The sequence below is a fragment of the Nannospalax galili genome, unplaced genomic scaffold, assembly GCF_000622305.1.
Source record: "Nannospalax galili isolate Female #2095 unplaced genomic scaffold, S.galili_v1.0 scaffold150, whole genome shotgun sequence".
Classification (NCBI taxonomy): domain Eukaryota; kingdom Metazoa; phylum Chordata; class Mammalia; order Rodentia; family Spalacidae; genus Nannospalax; species Nannospalax galili.
Window position 1 is genome coordinate 1400896 of NW_008329320.1, and position 15964 is coordinate 1416859.

The following is a 15964-nucleotide window of genomic DNA, read 5'->3' on the forward strand; positions in this document are numbered from 1 at the left end:
CCTAAGTGTCAGAATGCAATAGGGTAGGTCTGTTGAGAATGTCCCTGTTGTGTAATTTTTCCCCTGTGAAGACATGAGCAAACATCTATTCAATACAGATGTGGCACCACTGACAGACCAGAGTAAACATTCCACCCAGGTCTATCTTGGTGAGCCAATGAGCTTGATGGGGTTACTGAGTAAAGCACTGGTGAGGAGTCACAGGAGCGTGGGTGTCAAAGGCAGCTGCGTCAGTGGAAGGCTCTCCTAGCATGGATGACCACTTACAAATGCTGCGTGCCTAGAGCTCCCCATCCAGCTTGCAGACAGCCCCACAGGAGAGTGTTCTCTCTTCTATCAGTTGTTTATTGTTTTTTTATAAATAAAATATTTTTAAATTTAATTATTTATTTAATAACCACATAACTAGAAGAAGCATTTCATTACAACCGCATTAACATATTCAATAACAATTTCCAGAGCTAAGATGCATCTTTTTCAAAATTGGCTGTAAATTTTTAGATTTACAGCTGAGTTAATATTGTACTCAATATAAACCCTATAAGACATAAAATTAAACGAGGTTTCAACCTTTAAAAAAGATCTCCATTTCATTATTATACAGTTTCATACAGAAAAATTCATTTTTAATGCAATTGACACTAAGATGTTTGCACATGCCAGTTGCTTATTGTTTATATGACCTTGTGAAGACTGTAACTTGCTGAGCTTTCTATACCTTGCTAAATTCATTAGCTTCTTGAGTTTTTGAACCTTGCTCTTCCCTTCAGGAAGAAATGTTCATAGCTAAGGAAATGGCTAACCAACATGTTCCATTACCTAGTTACTTCAAGGCTGAGATTTGGACCTGCAGCACAGGTGTCACTGGAGCACAGAAGAGGTCTCAGGCTGTATTTGAGCCTTCAGAGACAGCCTGCACTTTAACAAGATTCGTATGTCATTTGTGTGCACATTAAAGTTTATGAAGCCCTGTTCTAGAATTATATTTTTTATTATTTCTAAATTTTAAATGGAATTTTTGTGTATTTCATATGTAACATCTTAATCATCTTTATACCCTCTCCCCCACTGCCACCTTCCCATACCCCCCCAACTGGATTTCATGCATTCTGTCACTTGTGTTAAGGCAAAATTAGTGTTCCCAGAGGTCCCTCAGTGCAAGTTCATCGACTGAGGTCTAGTCAGCCTATCCTGAGTCCCTCCGTTTAAGAAGATCAACTCTCTCACTCAGCAGTAATCAGCTGCCAATAGTTTTTCAGCTAAGATTCAGGCCTGCTGCCCATTTCCACAATTCTATGCTAGGTCTTTGTCTACTTGAGTTTGCCTGGGTCTTGTGCATGTTGAAACTATTGCTGTAGGTTCATATGAGCAAGGTTCCAGAAACCTGTAAGACTCTATTTCCATACAGTCATGTACCTTCTCCCTGGTTCATAAAATCTTTCCACCTCCGCTTCTGCTGGTCCCTGAACCCTCGATGGGTAAAGTTTAATATAGGAGTCCTATCCAAGGACCCATACTCTGCAGACTCTTATTCTCTACACTTTGGCCATTTGTGTCCTTTTGTGTTCATGGTCCTCTGTTGCATGAGGGAGCTTCATTGACGAGAGTTGAGAGATACATTAGTATTCTCTCTATCCCTATGTTCTGTGAGCCTTAGATGTAGAGGTTGCATTGCAGATGTACCACTTAGGGTTAGGTAAATCACAGACAACCTCTGTGTGTGACTAGTTGTGGAACTCTGTAATAATCTCATCTGTTGAAAAAGAAGCTTCTTTGATGAGTGGTAACTGACATACTTGTCTGTAAATATAAGGATCCATATTTAGCACATAGTAAGAAATTACATTCGTCTAGGGATATGGCAACCTTGGGGTTTTCTCTAAGATCTATGACCTCTTCAGACATGTGTATTTGGCTTTGTTTATAGTACCACACATGAGTTTCTTTCCATTGAGTGTGGGCCTTAAGTCCAATTAGATAGTTGTTGATTAATCCCAAGATAAAAGTACCTCTACTAACCCAATATAATTTGCTGTGTGGGTCATTGTTGTAGTTATTAGGCCTTAAAGCTGAGGTTGGCCTATTGATTGATGTTCTCCCTTAACAGCTTGCATAGTGTTCTCCAAAACTGTGATAGCTACCCTTTCGGGGGAGGTGGCTTCTCGGTCAGTTCCAGCTCCATTGCTCCAAATTCTGTGTCCAAAGTATGTCCTGTTTTCAGCAATAGAGTCTTACCTTTAAGTTCTGGGAGGCAATCAAGGGCTGTGGCAATAGCCTGTGTAATTTTGCGAGTCTCTTGGACTTCTTTGGACAACAACTCAAAGGGAGGTTTCTCCTGCTGGGCACTGCTTCTGGTTTAAAAACCAGAGGGAATCATATTAGTTTAAAAACCTACTGGAAAACCACACATATGATATCTCTACATGAGTCCATATGTATAGCTGAAGGCTATTTAACTAGAACTAGATTTTAAAAATCAGACACTTGCAATTTTCACTCTTTCCAGGTTTGAGATACTTCCCTCTTCCACTCACTTGCTATACCAGGATCATTGGTTAAGTGGGTGGTCCACTAATTCTAATCTTGGTGTGTGTCCTCCAATGACCATTTCAGGTAAGCTGCCTTCAGCCAGTTCAGTGCAGCACTTGTCTTTTCCTGCCTGGGGAGGATGCTTCAAAATTGGGGTTTCTGTAGGAAGTAAGTCAATACTTTGTTCTGGCCCTGATTCTGTGACTGTGAATACTGTGGCTCTACATGCATTATCACATTAGTCCCCAGTGAACTTGTGTGAAGAGGCATCACTGCTGTGCTTGGAATATGGCCTGAGCTTCAAAGTGTCTTGTCCTGAAGCTTGGTCCCCAGTTAGGCCGTATGGAAAGAGTAGAACCTTTAAGAGGGAAAACCTACTTGAAGATGATTAGGTCATGGAGTTCTACCCTCACAGATAGATTTATACTGCTTTGCCAGAGATGGTCAGGTCTTCTGTGCCTGGATTAGTTCACAAGAATGGATTATAAAGCAAGGTCATTCCTCAGGCTTCATCCCTTCCACATGTGGCTGTTTCCCTTTTTGCTTCTCTGCCATGCTATGATGTAACCAGAGGGGCCCTTGACAGCTGCAAATACCATGGTGTTTAGACTTCCCAAGTTCCAGAATCATGAGCCAAGTAAAGCTCTTTTATTTATACAGCATGCATCCTCAGGTGTTTTATTATAACAATACCAGATAGACTAAGACAATCACCATGTCCATTTTTTATAGAGGAGGCACCCCCTCAAGACCTATGGCTAGAAAACTTTCTATAAAGATTAAGATTCTTAGTATTTAGCATCCAAGCTTGTGTTCCCAGGGTCATACTTAAGTTTTGTTTAGAGATAGGATCTCTCTCTCTCTCTCTCTCTCTCTCTCTCTCTCTCTCTCTCTTTCTGGTGTGTGCATTGGCAGAGGTTTATGTCAGTGCCTTCTTTGATCACTCTCTATCTTATTGAGGCAGGGTCTCTTACTGAACCTGGAGATCAATGGTTTGTCTAGGCCAGCTGGCCAGTGAGCTTCAGGGATCTACCTGTCTCTGCCTTCTCAGCACCGGGATTACAGACAGGTGCTGCTGAGCCATATAGTCTGTGTGGCTGCTGGGGATCTGAACACGGGTTCTCATGCTTGTGTCATGCACTTTACCAAATGAGCTATCTCCCCAACCCCAGAGGTAGGAACTCTTTAAATTCTATTTTCTTCTATATCTTCTAGTGATGTCTTTATCTGGGAAATAAAATAGAGATCACTCACAAGTAAACCTGCAAATTGAATCACTAAATAACTTGTGTTTGCTAAGGCAGGATGGAAGGTTGACATTGAAAGGTTTTAGACAGAAGGATCAGGGTTATCCAAACTTGTGATATATGTGTTGGGCATTCAATAATTTCCTGCCTATTTTCTCATCCCCTGGTATGTCTCCCTTTCAGCCTGGTGTTCTGAGAAGTCACTAATGTTTGTAGTGGAAGGAACAGGTGCTTCAATGCTGGGTAGTACAATGTCTTGTTTATACAAAGGACACTTGTATTTAAAACAGAGATTCAAAAGAATGAATCACTAATAATGGTATTTCAAATGTCAGATCACTAAGGTGGAATCAATTTTGACAAGTCCTGTCTCAGTGTCCCTCAAGCGACACTGTATTTAAGCATAAGCAGATAAAGTAAGAATCAGAGAAACTTCCATTTGGAGTCCTATGGCAGGCATGATAATAGGATTTAGAAAAAATTCTGTTTAAACTTTTGTTCTTATTTCTGTAGCTGTCAGCTGCAAACAAGTACCTTCAACTTCTTCCAGAGTAAAGAGGATAACTTTCAAAGCTCCTTGATGTTTATGAGGTAGTTTTGTATCATCTTAAGAAGTTTAATGGAAGATAGATAACATATATTTTTATTGCTGCCAGAAATTGATTTTTAGGGACTCATAGAGGTCAGAAATTTGGGTTTAAAAAAAAAAACAGTGCTGGGCATGGTGGCGTATACTTTTTTTTGGTCTTTTTGAGACAAGGTATCCCTGTAGCCCCAGCTGGCCTGGAACTCACTATGCAGACCAGGCTGGCCTTGAACTCACAGAGATACACTTGCCTCTGCCTCCTGAGTGCTGGGACTAAAGGGTGCATGCACTTTTAATCCCAGCATTTGGTAGGCAAAGGCAGGTGGATCTTTGTGAGAACAAGTCCAACCTGGCCTATACAGAGAATTTCAGACCAGATGGGGCTACAGGGAGCTCCTGCCTCAAAAAAAAAAAAAAAAAAAAAAAAAAAAAAGATAAAATTTAAAAAATATAAACAACAGTTTGGAAAAGCCACGGCATCTCTGATAGTAATTTGCTAAGTACTTGCTATTTGTCTGGCACTGTGCTGAGCAGCTTTCCATTTTCAAATCATGACCCTACTAGTAGGTTACTCTTTTGTTACTACCCCAATATAGGAGAGGAAGTTCAAGGTCACAGTTAAGTAAGTGATGGAGCTGGGACTTGAACGCACATTTCCTGGTTGCAGCTGCCATACTCTCTTGCTCTGTTGTCTCCTCACTCATGTCCAGACTGCCTCTGCTCTCTGTAAGGAACTTTCCCATGGAAGGGGAAGGCCTGTGCATGGCAGAAAACAAATAGGATTTTACTAAATATGCTAATGCATCTCTGTTTTGTTTTCCAGGTTTTGGAGGTGCCCTTGGTTACCTTTCTGGTGCCATAGACTGGGCTCATCTGGAACTGGGAAGAGTGCTGGGCACCGAATTCCAGGTCATGTTCCTCTTCTCTGCCTTGATGCTCACTCTGTGTTTTATTATTCATCTGTGCAGTATCCCTGAGGCTCCACTTACAGATGTTGCAAAAGACATTACCCCACAGCAAGTCCCTCAGGACCCTTCATTGTCATCAGATGGGACTTCTGAATATGGTTCTATTGAGAAAGTTAAAAATGGCTATGTAAACACAGAGCTGGCAATTCAGGGAGGAAAGAGAAAAAAACCTACTGAACAGGTAAAGATGCAAATTCTTTTTTTCTTTACTTAGGGGAAAATATTGTTGCTGTTCCTCTTTCTTTGAAAAAAATGTTTTTTTGCTTATTTGATGTGAAGACTTTGTGAAGTCTAATTGAATCTTCAAAACCTCAATTGCTATTATTCCATGGAATGAAAATTTTGTACCTCAAAGATAAATATATGCATTTTTCTCTAGTCCTCTTCTCTCTTTTTCCTTTCAGAGAATCAAATCAGGGATAAAAGTTTAAATCATGTGAGGGCCCTGGAGTCACCCTCAGGCCAGCGGAAATAGTTCCTTAGATAAGGATTAAAAACTATAACAGTGCTCCTCTAATGACAATGTCCTTGAGAACTGGATTGGACACACAGATTTTGCATATCACGACTGTTAGATATTCCTTTCAATCCACTTTCAGTGAACTGAGCAATGGATTCATTTGCTTGACTTTTAAAGAAAACTCAACTAAATGCCAGAGAAATGGGTCAAGGTTGAAAGGAAATGGTTAGAAAAGAGATTAAAATTATGTTGACTAATACTAACTACTAACCCTATGAAATATTTAATTATTAAAATGAAGTAAAATTGGGACCAGTTCATTAGTTGCATTAGCCTCATCTCAAAAGCTCAAAATCTACTTGGAGGCTTGAGGCTAACTGTCCAAGACACTGTCCATTATTATATAAAGTCCTCTTGAACAACAATGATGCAATAACTTCATATTTCTTCAAGCCGACTTAAATGTTCGTTTCTCAGGGACACTATATTAGTTACTTTTTTGTTGTTGTGATTAAACACCATGATCAAGGCAACTTATAAAATGAAGTGTTTACTTGGCTTATGGTTCCAGAGGGAGAGTATATAGTGGCAGGAAGACATGGTGGTGGCCAGAGCCAAAAGCTGAGTGCTCACGTCTTCAAGCATGCATAGGAAGCAGAGAGAAACAGGAAATCCACCAAGGTTTAAGAACTCTTGAAGCATGTTCCCAGTGATGTGCTTCCTCCAGCATGGCCATACTTCCTAAAGGGTTCATGAATGTCCCCAAACAACATCACGAACTGGGACCAAGAATATAAATACTTGGAGCCTATGGGGGACACTCATTTAAACTACCAGATACTGTACAAAGGATTTACTCATTAGCATAGGCATAGAAGACTTGTACGTGACTGATCTGTATTATTTATTCAACAAATAACTAACAGGCACTGGCTTTAGAATAGCCTAAAGATTTAGAGCATGTGTGTTCAAATTCTGGCTCTACTACCTTTTGTGTACATGACCTTGGGCATTTAGATTTTTGTAAAATGAGAAAGTAATTCTATCTACCTTTGGGAGTATAGTGTAGCTTACATGAGCTAATTCATGGAAAGTCATTTAGGGTGGTTCCCACTGTCCCAGTAAGGCTATAGCTTTAGTGTTGTTGTTATGAATCTGCCAGAATGCTGAGTGCTCTAAGTGCAAACAGGGCATGCTATCTAGGCTAATGACAACAAACTCAGTGAATTTCAGCTCCTTGTGAGGTCAATTTCTCTTGGCGGCTTAGCATATTTTCCAGAATTATTGTGATATTCAACTAACATAAAGACACAAAGGTGTTTTTAAAACTTTAAGTACATAAGTATCTTGTTTATAATCATTATTCATCCCATAAACTGTTTTGGGTCCTGAGTATGTGCAAAGCACTGTACATGGTATTTAGGGACCATGAAATTGGCTAATGTCTAGTCCCTGTGCCAAGGAGTTTATAGTCTAATGGCATGCGCCATTTATACTATTAGTACAAGGCACAAAATGGCTAATGCTATAAAAGCAATATATCATTAACATTTCCTAAAAAGCAGGGGCCAGGACAGAATTAAAATATACCAGAGATTCACTGGGTAACCCAGCATGAAAGATAAAGAGAGAAGTAGAAGTAGATCAGACAAGTCTTCCTATCAAGATATAAGTCACACACCTGTGAAAGGAGAGTGGGAAGGCAGAGTAGGAAGCCTCTCGGTGTTGTGCCACTCTAAGAGTTTCAGCAAGGTCAATCATGGTTTCTAGCCAATGGTGTCCCTAGGGAAGTTCCAAGTCTTATTGGAATAAGTTAACACTAGAAACTTCCATCTTGCTTAACAATCTAGAGAGAAAACAGACTGTTAGTCACCCATGTGTTCCCAGAAGGAGATAAAAATGGCACATTTCCATCATGTAGTGAGTGTCATAATAACAATTGCTGTTGGTTTTACGGGGAGAGACTATGTGTAAACAAACAGCATGACTTTATGAACAAAAGTCACCTTTTTAATATATATTTTTTATTGAAATTTTTTGCATTTCATACATCTTTTTTTGATTTGTTTTTATTGAATTTTTGTGTATTTTATATAGAATATCTCAAACAATCTTAATCATCTTTTAATCATCGTTATACCTCCATCCCCACAAGCACCCTCCTATAGCCACCTCCCATTGGAACCCATATACTCTGTCATCTGTGTTAAGGCCCAATGTGTCAGGTCAGTGACCCCAGACATTCCCCAGTGCAATTTCATTCACTGAGGTCTAGTCAGCCTATCTAGAGTCTCTTGTTTTAGAAAGATCAGCTCTTCCTCACCTAGCAGTAATCATTTGCCAATGTTTCTTCAGCTAAGATTCAGTTCTATGCTGGAGTTTTGTCTGCTTGAGTTTGCATGGGATTTGTCTATGCTGACACCATTGCCATAGAATCATATGAGCAGACTCCCAGGAGCTTGTAGGACTCTGTTTCCATGTGGCCATGCACTTCCTCCCTGGCTCTTACAATCTTTCTGCCCCCTCTTCTGCGATGGTCACCCTCTTCAGCCCTGCATGGGTGAAGTTTAATATAGGAGTCTTGTCCAAGGACTAGAAATCTGCAGACTCTTAATCTCTATGTTTTGGCCCTTTGTGACCTTTTGTGCTTCTGGCCCCCCGAATCTCTTAATTCTCATTAATGAAGATCCCTCACACAATACATCTTAATAATATTTAGACCCCTCCCCCATCCACCCCCTCTACCCAGCCCCCACTGAATTCCATGTTAAGGCTTATCAAGTCAAGTTTATGTACCCAGATATCCCTCTGTGTGTGAATTTATCCACAGAGCCTGGTCAGTTTATCTAGGACCACTCCCTTAAATATCAACTCTCCCTCACCCAGCTTTATGTTGGGTTTTTGTCTAATTGAGTTTGTATGGGTCTTTTGCACACTGTTATCATTGCTGTAAGTTCATATGAGCAAGTCCTCAGAGGCCTGGAAGACTCTGTTTCCTTATGATCATTCATCAAGCCTGACTCTTAACAATCTTTCCAACCCCTCTTCCACAATGGTTCCTGAGCCCTGAGTGGGTGAAGTTTAATAAGGAGTCCTCTCCAGGAACACACATTCTACAGTCTCTTATTCTCTACATTTTGGCTGGTTGTAGCCTTTGAGTTGTACCTTGAATAATGGTTAAGATTTGAACAGGTAGCAATTTGGGGATGGACACTCCTGGTGAAGAGAGGAATATCAGCAAAGAAACAAAACAAAACCAAAAAGGCTTTACTACATTTGGGAGAAGAATAGGCAGTAAAATTGAATGCAGCTATTTTTATATCAGATAAAATAGACTTTCAGTGAGGAAGTAACTTAGTGCTAGAGCAGTTTCATAGTATGTGCGAGGCCATGGGTTGCTCTCCAGCTCCACAAAAATCGATTAAAAGTTCCAAAAACTAAAAACAAGATGATAGTTATTAATGATAAAGGGGTCAACTCACTAAAATACATAACCATTGTAAATATGTAGGTCTCAGAATACACACACACACACACACACACACACACACACACACCCCACATATATATGATTAATAGATCTGAAGGGAGATTTACTGTAATACAGTGATCATGGACACTTGTCCAGGCAGAAAATCAATGAGGATGTATGGGATTTGAACTACATTTCAGACAAGGTGGATCTAATAGTAAGAGAATACACATTCTTCTCAGTGAACAAGAAATACTATCTAGACTAGATCATAGCCCACAAGTAAGTCAGCACATTTAAGAAGATTAAAATCACATCAAGGATCTTTCCTGACTGCAACACATGAAACTAGAAATCAATAATACAAGGAATTTCAGAAAATCTGCAAATATATAGAAATTAAATAACATTCTCCTAAAACCAATGGGTCAAAGAAGAAGGTAAGAGAGATGAGAAAATATCTGATGCTTTGTGTTCAGCTTAATAAAATTCCATTGATGCCTACCAAGCATGTAAAGAAATATTGCCAATTCTCATCAAAGTCTTTTAAAAATCCAAAGGAGATAAAATTTCTAAATTCATTTATGAGGTCATCATTACCTGATACCCAAGGCAGACAATGACAACAAAATAAATAAAAGAATTATCACATACCAATATTCTTGATAAACACAGATGCAGAAATCCTCACCAAAATGCCACTGAACCAAAGCTCAGCAATACATTAAAAGGATCATTTACCATGATCAAGTGAGATTTCCCCCTGGAATGGAAGGATGGTTTATAATGCACAAGTGAATAAATATGATGCAATATACCACAGTAATACAGTGAAGAGCTAATACCATGTGATCATCTCAATCAACATGGAAATAGAGTGAGGCAACATTCAACATCCTTTGGTTGAAAACTGTCTGCAAATTTGTTAAGGATACCTGTCAGTTTGATTTAACATAGTACTAGAGCGATCAGTGAAGAGGAAGAAATAAAAAGCATCCAAATGACATGAAGAACTAAATTGTCTCTGTTCGCAGAGGATAGGATCAAGTATTTATAAAATGATAGACTCAGCCTGAGAACTATTAGAATAGGTAAATGAACTAAGTAATATTGAGGATACAAAATGATATGCAGAAGCAGTGTAAATTTACACAAACATCCAAAACTGAAATCAATTTATAAAAGCTACAAAAATGCTTAGAAATAACTTTAACCAATATCTGTACTTAAAAACCATAAAGCGATGATGAAAAACATTGAAAAGACTTGAAGAATTAACATTATTAAATGTCAGTATTATCCAAAACAATCTACAGATTCAATGCAATTCCTATAAAAATTCCAGTGATATTTTTTTCACAGAAGTAGAAAAACAATCCTTAAATCCATATAAAATCATTAAAATCCCAGATACTTAAAGCTTGACCAAAAAGAACAAAGCTAGAAGCTTCAGGCTATTTTTCTATAAAGCTATATTAATTAACAGAGCTTGGAATTGGTATAAAAAGCAACACAATGGATTAGCATAGACAAACAAGAATTAACCCTCAGGTTTGATTTTTGGCAAAAATAGCAAAAGCACACCCTGGGGGAAAAAGACACTCTTTTCAATGAGTAGTGCCTAAAAAGCTATAGATCTATGTGTGGAGGAATGAAGTTAGATCATACACACCATATAAAAAGCCAACCAAAATGGATTAAATACAAACATAAGACCAGAAACTACAAATCCCCTAGAAGAAAACAGGAAAGCCTCATGGCCTTAGTCCAAGTATAGAAACTTTTGGTTAGTTATCACCCCAAAGAACAAAGTAAAGATAGAAACATGGAATTACATGAAGCTAAAAAGCCTCTACACAGCAAAGGAAACCATCAACAGAGTGAACTGATGAGGTATAGAATGGGTAAATGTGTTTGAAAACCAGACTTCTGACAAAGGGTTACATTCAAAAGGAACTCAGTTCAATAGCCAATGAATAAACTGATTAATACATGACCAAAAAACTCAGAGATAATTCTCAGTATAGGTGTCTAATGGGTATCTAAAATGCTAAACATCATAACTGTCAAGGAAATGCAAAATAAAACCAGAGTGAGATATTTCACCTCATGTTAGAATGACTATTGTCAAAAAGATGAAAGATGGCAAATACTGGAGCAATATGAAGAAAATGGAACTCATGTCCATTGAAGTTATAGCCATTGGAGAAAAGAGTATAACAGTTCCTCAAAAATTAATGATAGAACTACTATATAACACCTACTACTGAGTATGTATTATATAGCCAATGGATATGAAGTCAGTATGTGAAAGAGATACCTGCATGCCCGTGTTTATTCCAGCACAGTTCACAGTAGCCAAGACATGGGATCAGCCTGATATTGCTGAAAGTTCCAAGAGTTAAGCACAACACTGAAAGTAGAAACACCTAGCCCTGTGATTTATAAATAAATAGCATCAGTCTGCTTTCCGTTTTGAGGTATCAAAATCCAGAATTAAAATTTAGGCAAATTTGAAATGATATGGCTGGAAGACTTTAGGGAATATATTTTAAAAATGTTTTTGAATTTTAACAAAAGTTACCCAATATTTTCAAATGAAGTTTTCTTATACTCAGGTGCCCCCTGCCTTGACCTCTTGACTACCAAAGACGGTTGCCTTTCCTAGTCCACCAGTGCAGCGGCTTCTCCTTTGACCTGTGTACTACAATATTTGATCATCTTCCTTCCTTGCTCACTGGCTTGTTTGTTTCTTCCCTATCTGATGGCAAGGCCATTCCTTAGCAGAAGTGGGAGCCTCTAGAAGCTGACCAGAAGTGTTCCATTCACTGTTGAACAAAAATGGACATGTGAAATACATCTTTCTCTGGAATTTGGGTGAACAAGAATGTGCCACACTTATGTATGACTTATTCATTTAGTAACTATTCATTAGTACTGCCAGGCCAAGTACTAAGTACCAGGATATTGTAGTGATTAAGGTCTTTGCCCCATTCAAGAGTTATCATCTAGCAAGGTGCAATCATGTATTGCTTTATTTCTTAATAAATACTTACTGTAAAAATAATTCCAGATTTGCTAAAACATTGCAAAGGCATTTCAGAGTTCCTGTCTGTCCTTCACTAGGTTCTCCTTAATGTGACCATCTTGTATAACATGCCCATTTTAAAAGCTAGATCATGAACATTGGTACAATATTAGTCAATAAGCAGAAGGCTTATTTGAATTTCATATTTTTCTACTAATGATCTTTTTCTGTTCCAGGATGGAATCTAGGATAACAGCTCAGGGTTTATAAAATTTGAAAAAATGCTTTTCGTCAATGGCATCTTAACAAAATGCTTTTGCTGTTCTTAGTCAGTAGGAAACTTTATGTTTATTCAGTTATGTGCATAAGTAAAAGCAGTGCATCTCAACTGCAATTACAAAAACCTGGAAAATTTTCCCAAGGTTAAATTCCTCCTTAAGTATGCTTGCTCATTTACTTAGCATTTCCACAAAGTTATTGCAAAAGTAAAGCTCAATGTGTGTGCTTTTTCAAGAAGTTTATTTAAGTAGGATCTTCAGAAAGGAGACATCACTACATAAACATCACAGCCCTGAATTCAGATCTGCCAGTGTTCCACCTTGCCTTCCACCGTGTCGCCTGATAAGACAACACAATGTGAAAGAATAAATTTCTATTCATCTGATCCTCTAGGGACTCCAACTTTAGGATGAGTGCAGTGTTCTTAAAACAGGAAAAACAAAAGGAGGAACAAAGAGGGTACTGGGGTAAGGCCTTCACTTTATCTTGATCACACAGCAAGTAAAGAAAATAGGAACATTTAGAGTTTTGAGATCTGGGCTCACCCACCTTTCCCAATACTGGGGTGCCTAAAAGGAGAGCTGTATGTCCTGCCCCTCCTCCACGATCATGTCAGGTCTCTGAGACATTAAACTGGAGCTCCTTGAGCAATTTTGATTCAGCAGGGGGATTGTGGAATATTCATATAATGGACCCCATAGATCATAATAAAATGTGTGTTTTTGAAGATTTCTGTAAAAATATGTCAGGTAAAACATATACGCATATGTTTTACCTGACATATTTTTATACAAGTTTTTACAATTTTGGGAAAAAGCTATATACTTGTGCAGAAAAATGCAAAGGAAATACACAAAAATATTTATAAACAATATTTATTATGAATCATTAGTAGGTAGCTTCAATTTTCTCCTGTTAAACTCTGCAGTATATTCAAATTTTCTACTGTGAACATAAAACTAAATAAAGTAGTGAAACAATAAAAATAAAGAAAAATGTCATCATAGTCTAGGGAACTTAAAATGAGTAGATATTATCCTGATAGACTATTTGCCTTTAATTTTTAAAATTACATTATTTATTTGCTTTTTATTTATTTATTTATTTATTATTTTCTGCATAGGGGTGCACCAAGGTGTGTGTGAATTAAAGGACAACTTGTAGGAGTTAGTTTTCTTTTTCCACCACGTGGGCCCCAGGGATTAAACTCAGGTCTTCTGGCTTGGCAACAAGTACCTTTATACACTGAGACATCTTGCTGGCCCCACTGTTGGCTTTTGGGACCACCCCTTTGATGGATTCTCACTACTCCCCAGAATCACCCAGCATGGGAAATACCTAGAGCATGTTATGAGGATCAAATAAAATCAACCTTTTGGAAGGCAGGAAGCTCTCTATGTTAATAAGACAAATGAGACAAATATAGCTAACTTTCATTAAAGAGCTATTGATCAAAAGATACAAAATTTCATTTAGACAGGAGGAATATGTTCAGGGGAATCTACTATACAACATAAGCACGTCACTATGTTGTGATAAAACACCATGAACAAGACAATTTATAGAAAAACTTATTTGAGTTTACAAGTCTAGAGGGATCAGAGTCTGTCATGGTAGGGAGGCATGGTAGCGAGAAGTAGCTGGGAGCAGAAAGTGGGTACTCACATCTTCAAGAAGGCACAGGAAGCAGTAAGAGACTAGAAATCTGGCAAGGCCTAAGAACTCTCTAAGTTCACCCCTAGTGCTTAGATGTGCTTCCTCCAGCAAGGCCAGACCACCTAAGACCTCCCAAAACAGTGCCATCAACTGGGGACAAAATGTTCAAATATTTGGAGCCTATGGGACCTTTTCATTCAAACCACCACATTCTCAAAGCATATATGTCTGGGAGGATTGTGGAAGCGTTTGAAACTTTGGGCTGGAAAAGCCACTGAGTGCTTAAGAGTTTAGAGAGCTGTGGCTGTGGAACTTGGAACAGTTATACTGAAAGATGTGAACAATGGAGGCCTGGCTTGTGAAGCTTCAAAGGGAAGTAAAGATTATCAGGGATGTTTGTATGATATTTTGAATTGAGAATCTGTAATTTCTGGTTATCTGGGGCTGAAGAATCAACTGTGATAAAGAAGAGATCTGTACCACTGAAGAAAATCTGTACCTTTGCTTTACTGGGACAATTGATGCTGGAATCAGCTATGACAAAAGACCAGCATCATTGTGACAAAATCTTCTGGGAAGTAGTTCCTCAGGGTCAGCACACAAATGCTGTGGTTCAGAGAGGGCCTTCATCTCAAGTTGGAAGCAGGACTTGGTAACATGTAAGAGTCTCCTGCATGGTTCTGGTGTTGAAGGTGTGAAAGGGTCATGGAGAGAATCTGAGTTTTTGCATCCTGAGAGTCCAGGCAAGCCGATCAGTGAAAGTGCAGCCTCAGTCTCAGTAAACACCTAAGCATATTGGAGATGCCAGGACCATGGTATGACCACGAAGGGCAAGTAGCAGGTATGGAGTGAAGCCAGACTGAGATGTGTGTGCTGTGGACAGCAGAGCCAGAGAAGTGGAGTTGCCTAAGCCCTTTGGAGCCCAGAAGATCATGAGTGGATCACAGATGTGCAGCTTTGAGCTATTTGACTAGACTTTGGTTTTGCTAAAGTGTGGCCAGTCCTTCTCTTTTGAAATAAGACAGGCCCAAGAACATTTTGACTTTTAGCCAAGAAACTGGGTACTTTTCTTTGGGGTCTTTTTACCCTCACTGCCTAGCCAATTCCTACCTCCTATTCTTATCATGCCACTGTCTGAAGGGATCACCCAAATTGCCAATAGAGAATAGGGGCGCAGACTGCTCTGGCTTCTTCCATGCAGAACAGGGACCCAGGGTGAGGCAATGGGAGTATCCTTTCAGTAAGTCTATCTAAAAAGACTCCAAAATTGCATAATTCTTATCTCTAGGGGGAAAAATAGTCCTTGAATCGTGACTAGGAGCTGTGAAGGAAAAGTAAAGGCAAGAGTAATTCGCATTACAAGTTCTAGACAGGGAACTAGAAAAAAGTCAGAACAGAGCAGTTTTCAAATGTTCATATGAGAGTCCACTGGAATTTCTTGACAAGGGCTTCCAAAAGCATCCCTCTACTGGGTTCCTCCTCATTTTTCTTTGTCTTCAAAGGCTGGACTCAAGTGATGGATTCAGAATTTGCTTTCGGGTATTTTGATAGCTGTTGGAGTGGTTAGAATCAGTGTCAGTTCCCGCTCAAAGGCTCCTTGATAGGGGGAGAAAACAAATTTATCCATCATTTTAGAACAATAGCTGGTTGTCTCCCTTAGCTACAGGTGGCACTACAGTATTGGAAACCAAGATCTGAAGTCTTACATCTGAGCAGCACTTTCTGGTTAGGAACAAAAT

General features: G+C 38.9%; 1 protein-coding gene across 1 annotated transcript in view; it reads left to right on the top strand.

Annotated features, from left to right (window-relative positions):
- Positions 1-15964, top strand: part of Slc45a2 (solute carrier family 45 member 2) — a 46123-nt gene that overhangs the window by 15220 nt on the left and 14939 nt on the right. Inside the window, exon 3 of the mRNA XM_008835427.1 lies at positions 5186-5511. Within this exon, the coding sequence (XP_008833649.1) occupies positions 5186-5511 (326 nt within the window). The remainder of the gene's footprint in view (positions 1-5185; positions 5512-15964) is intronic.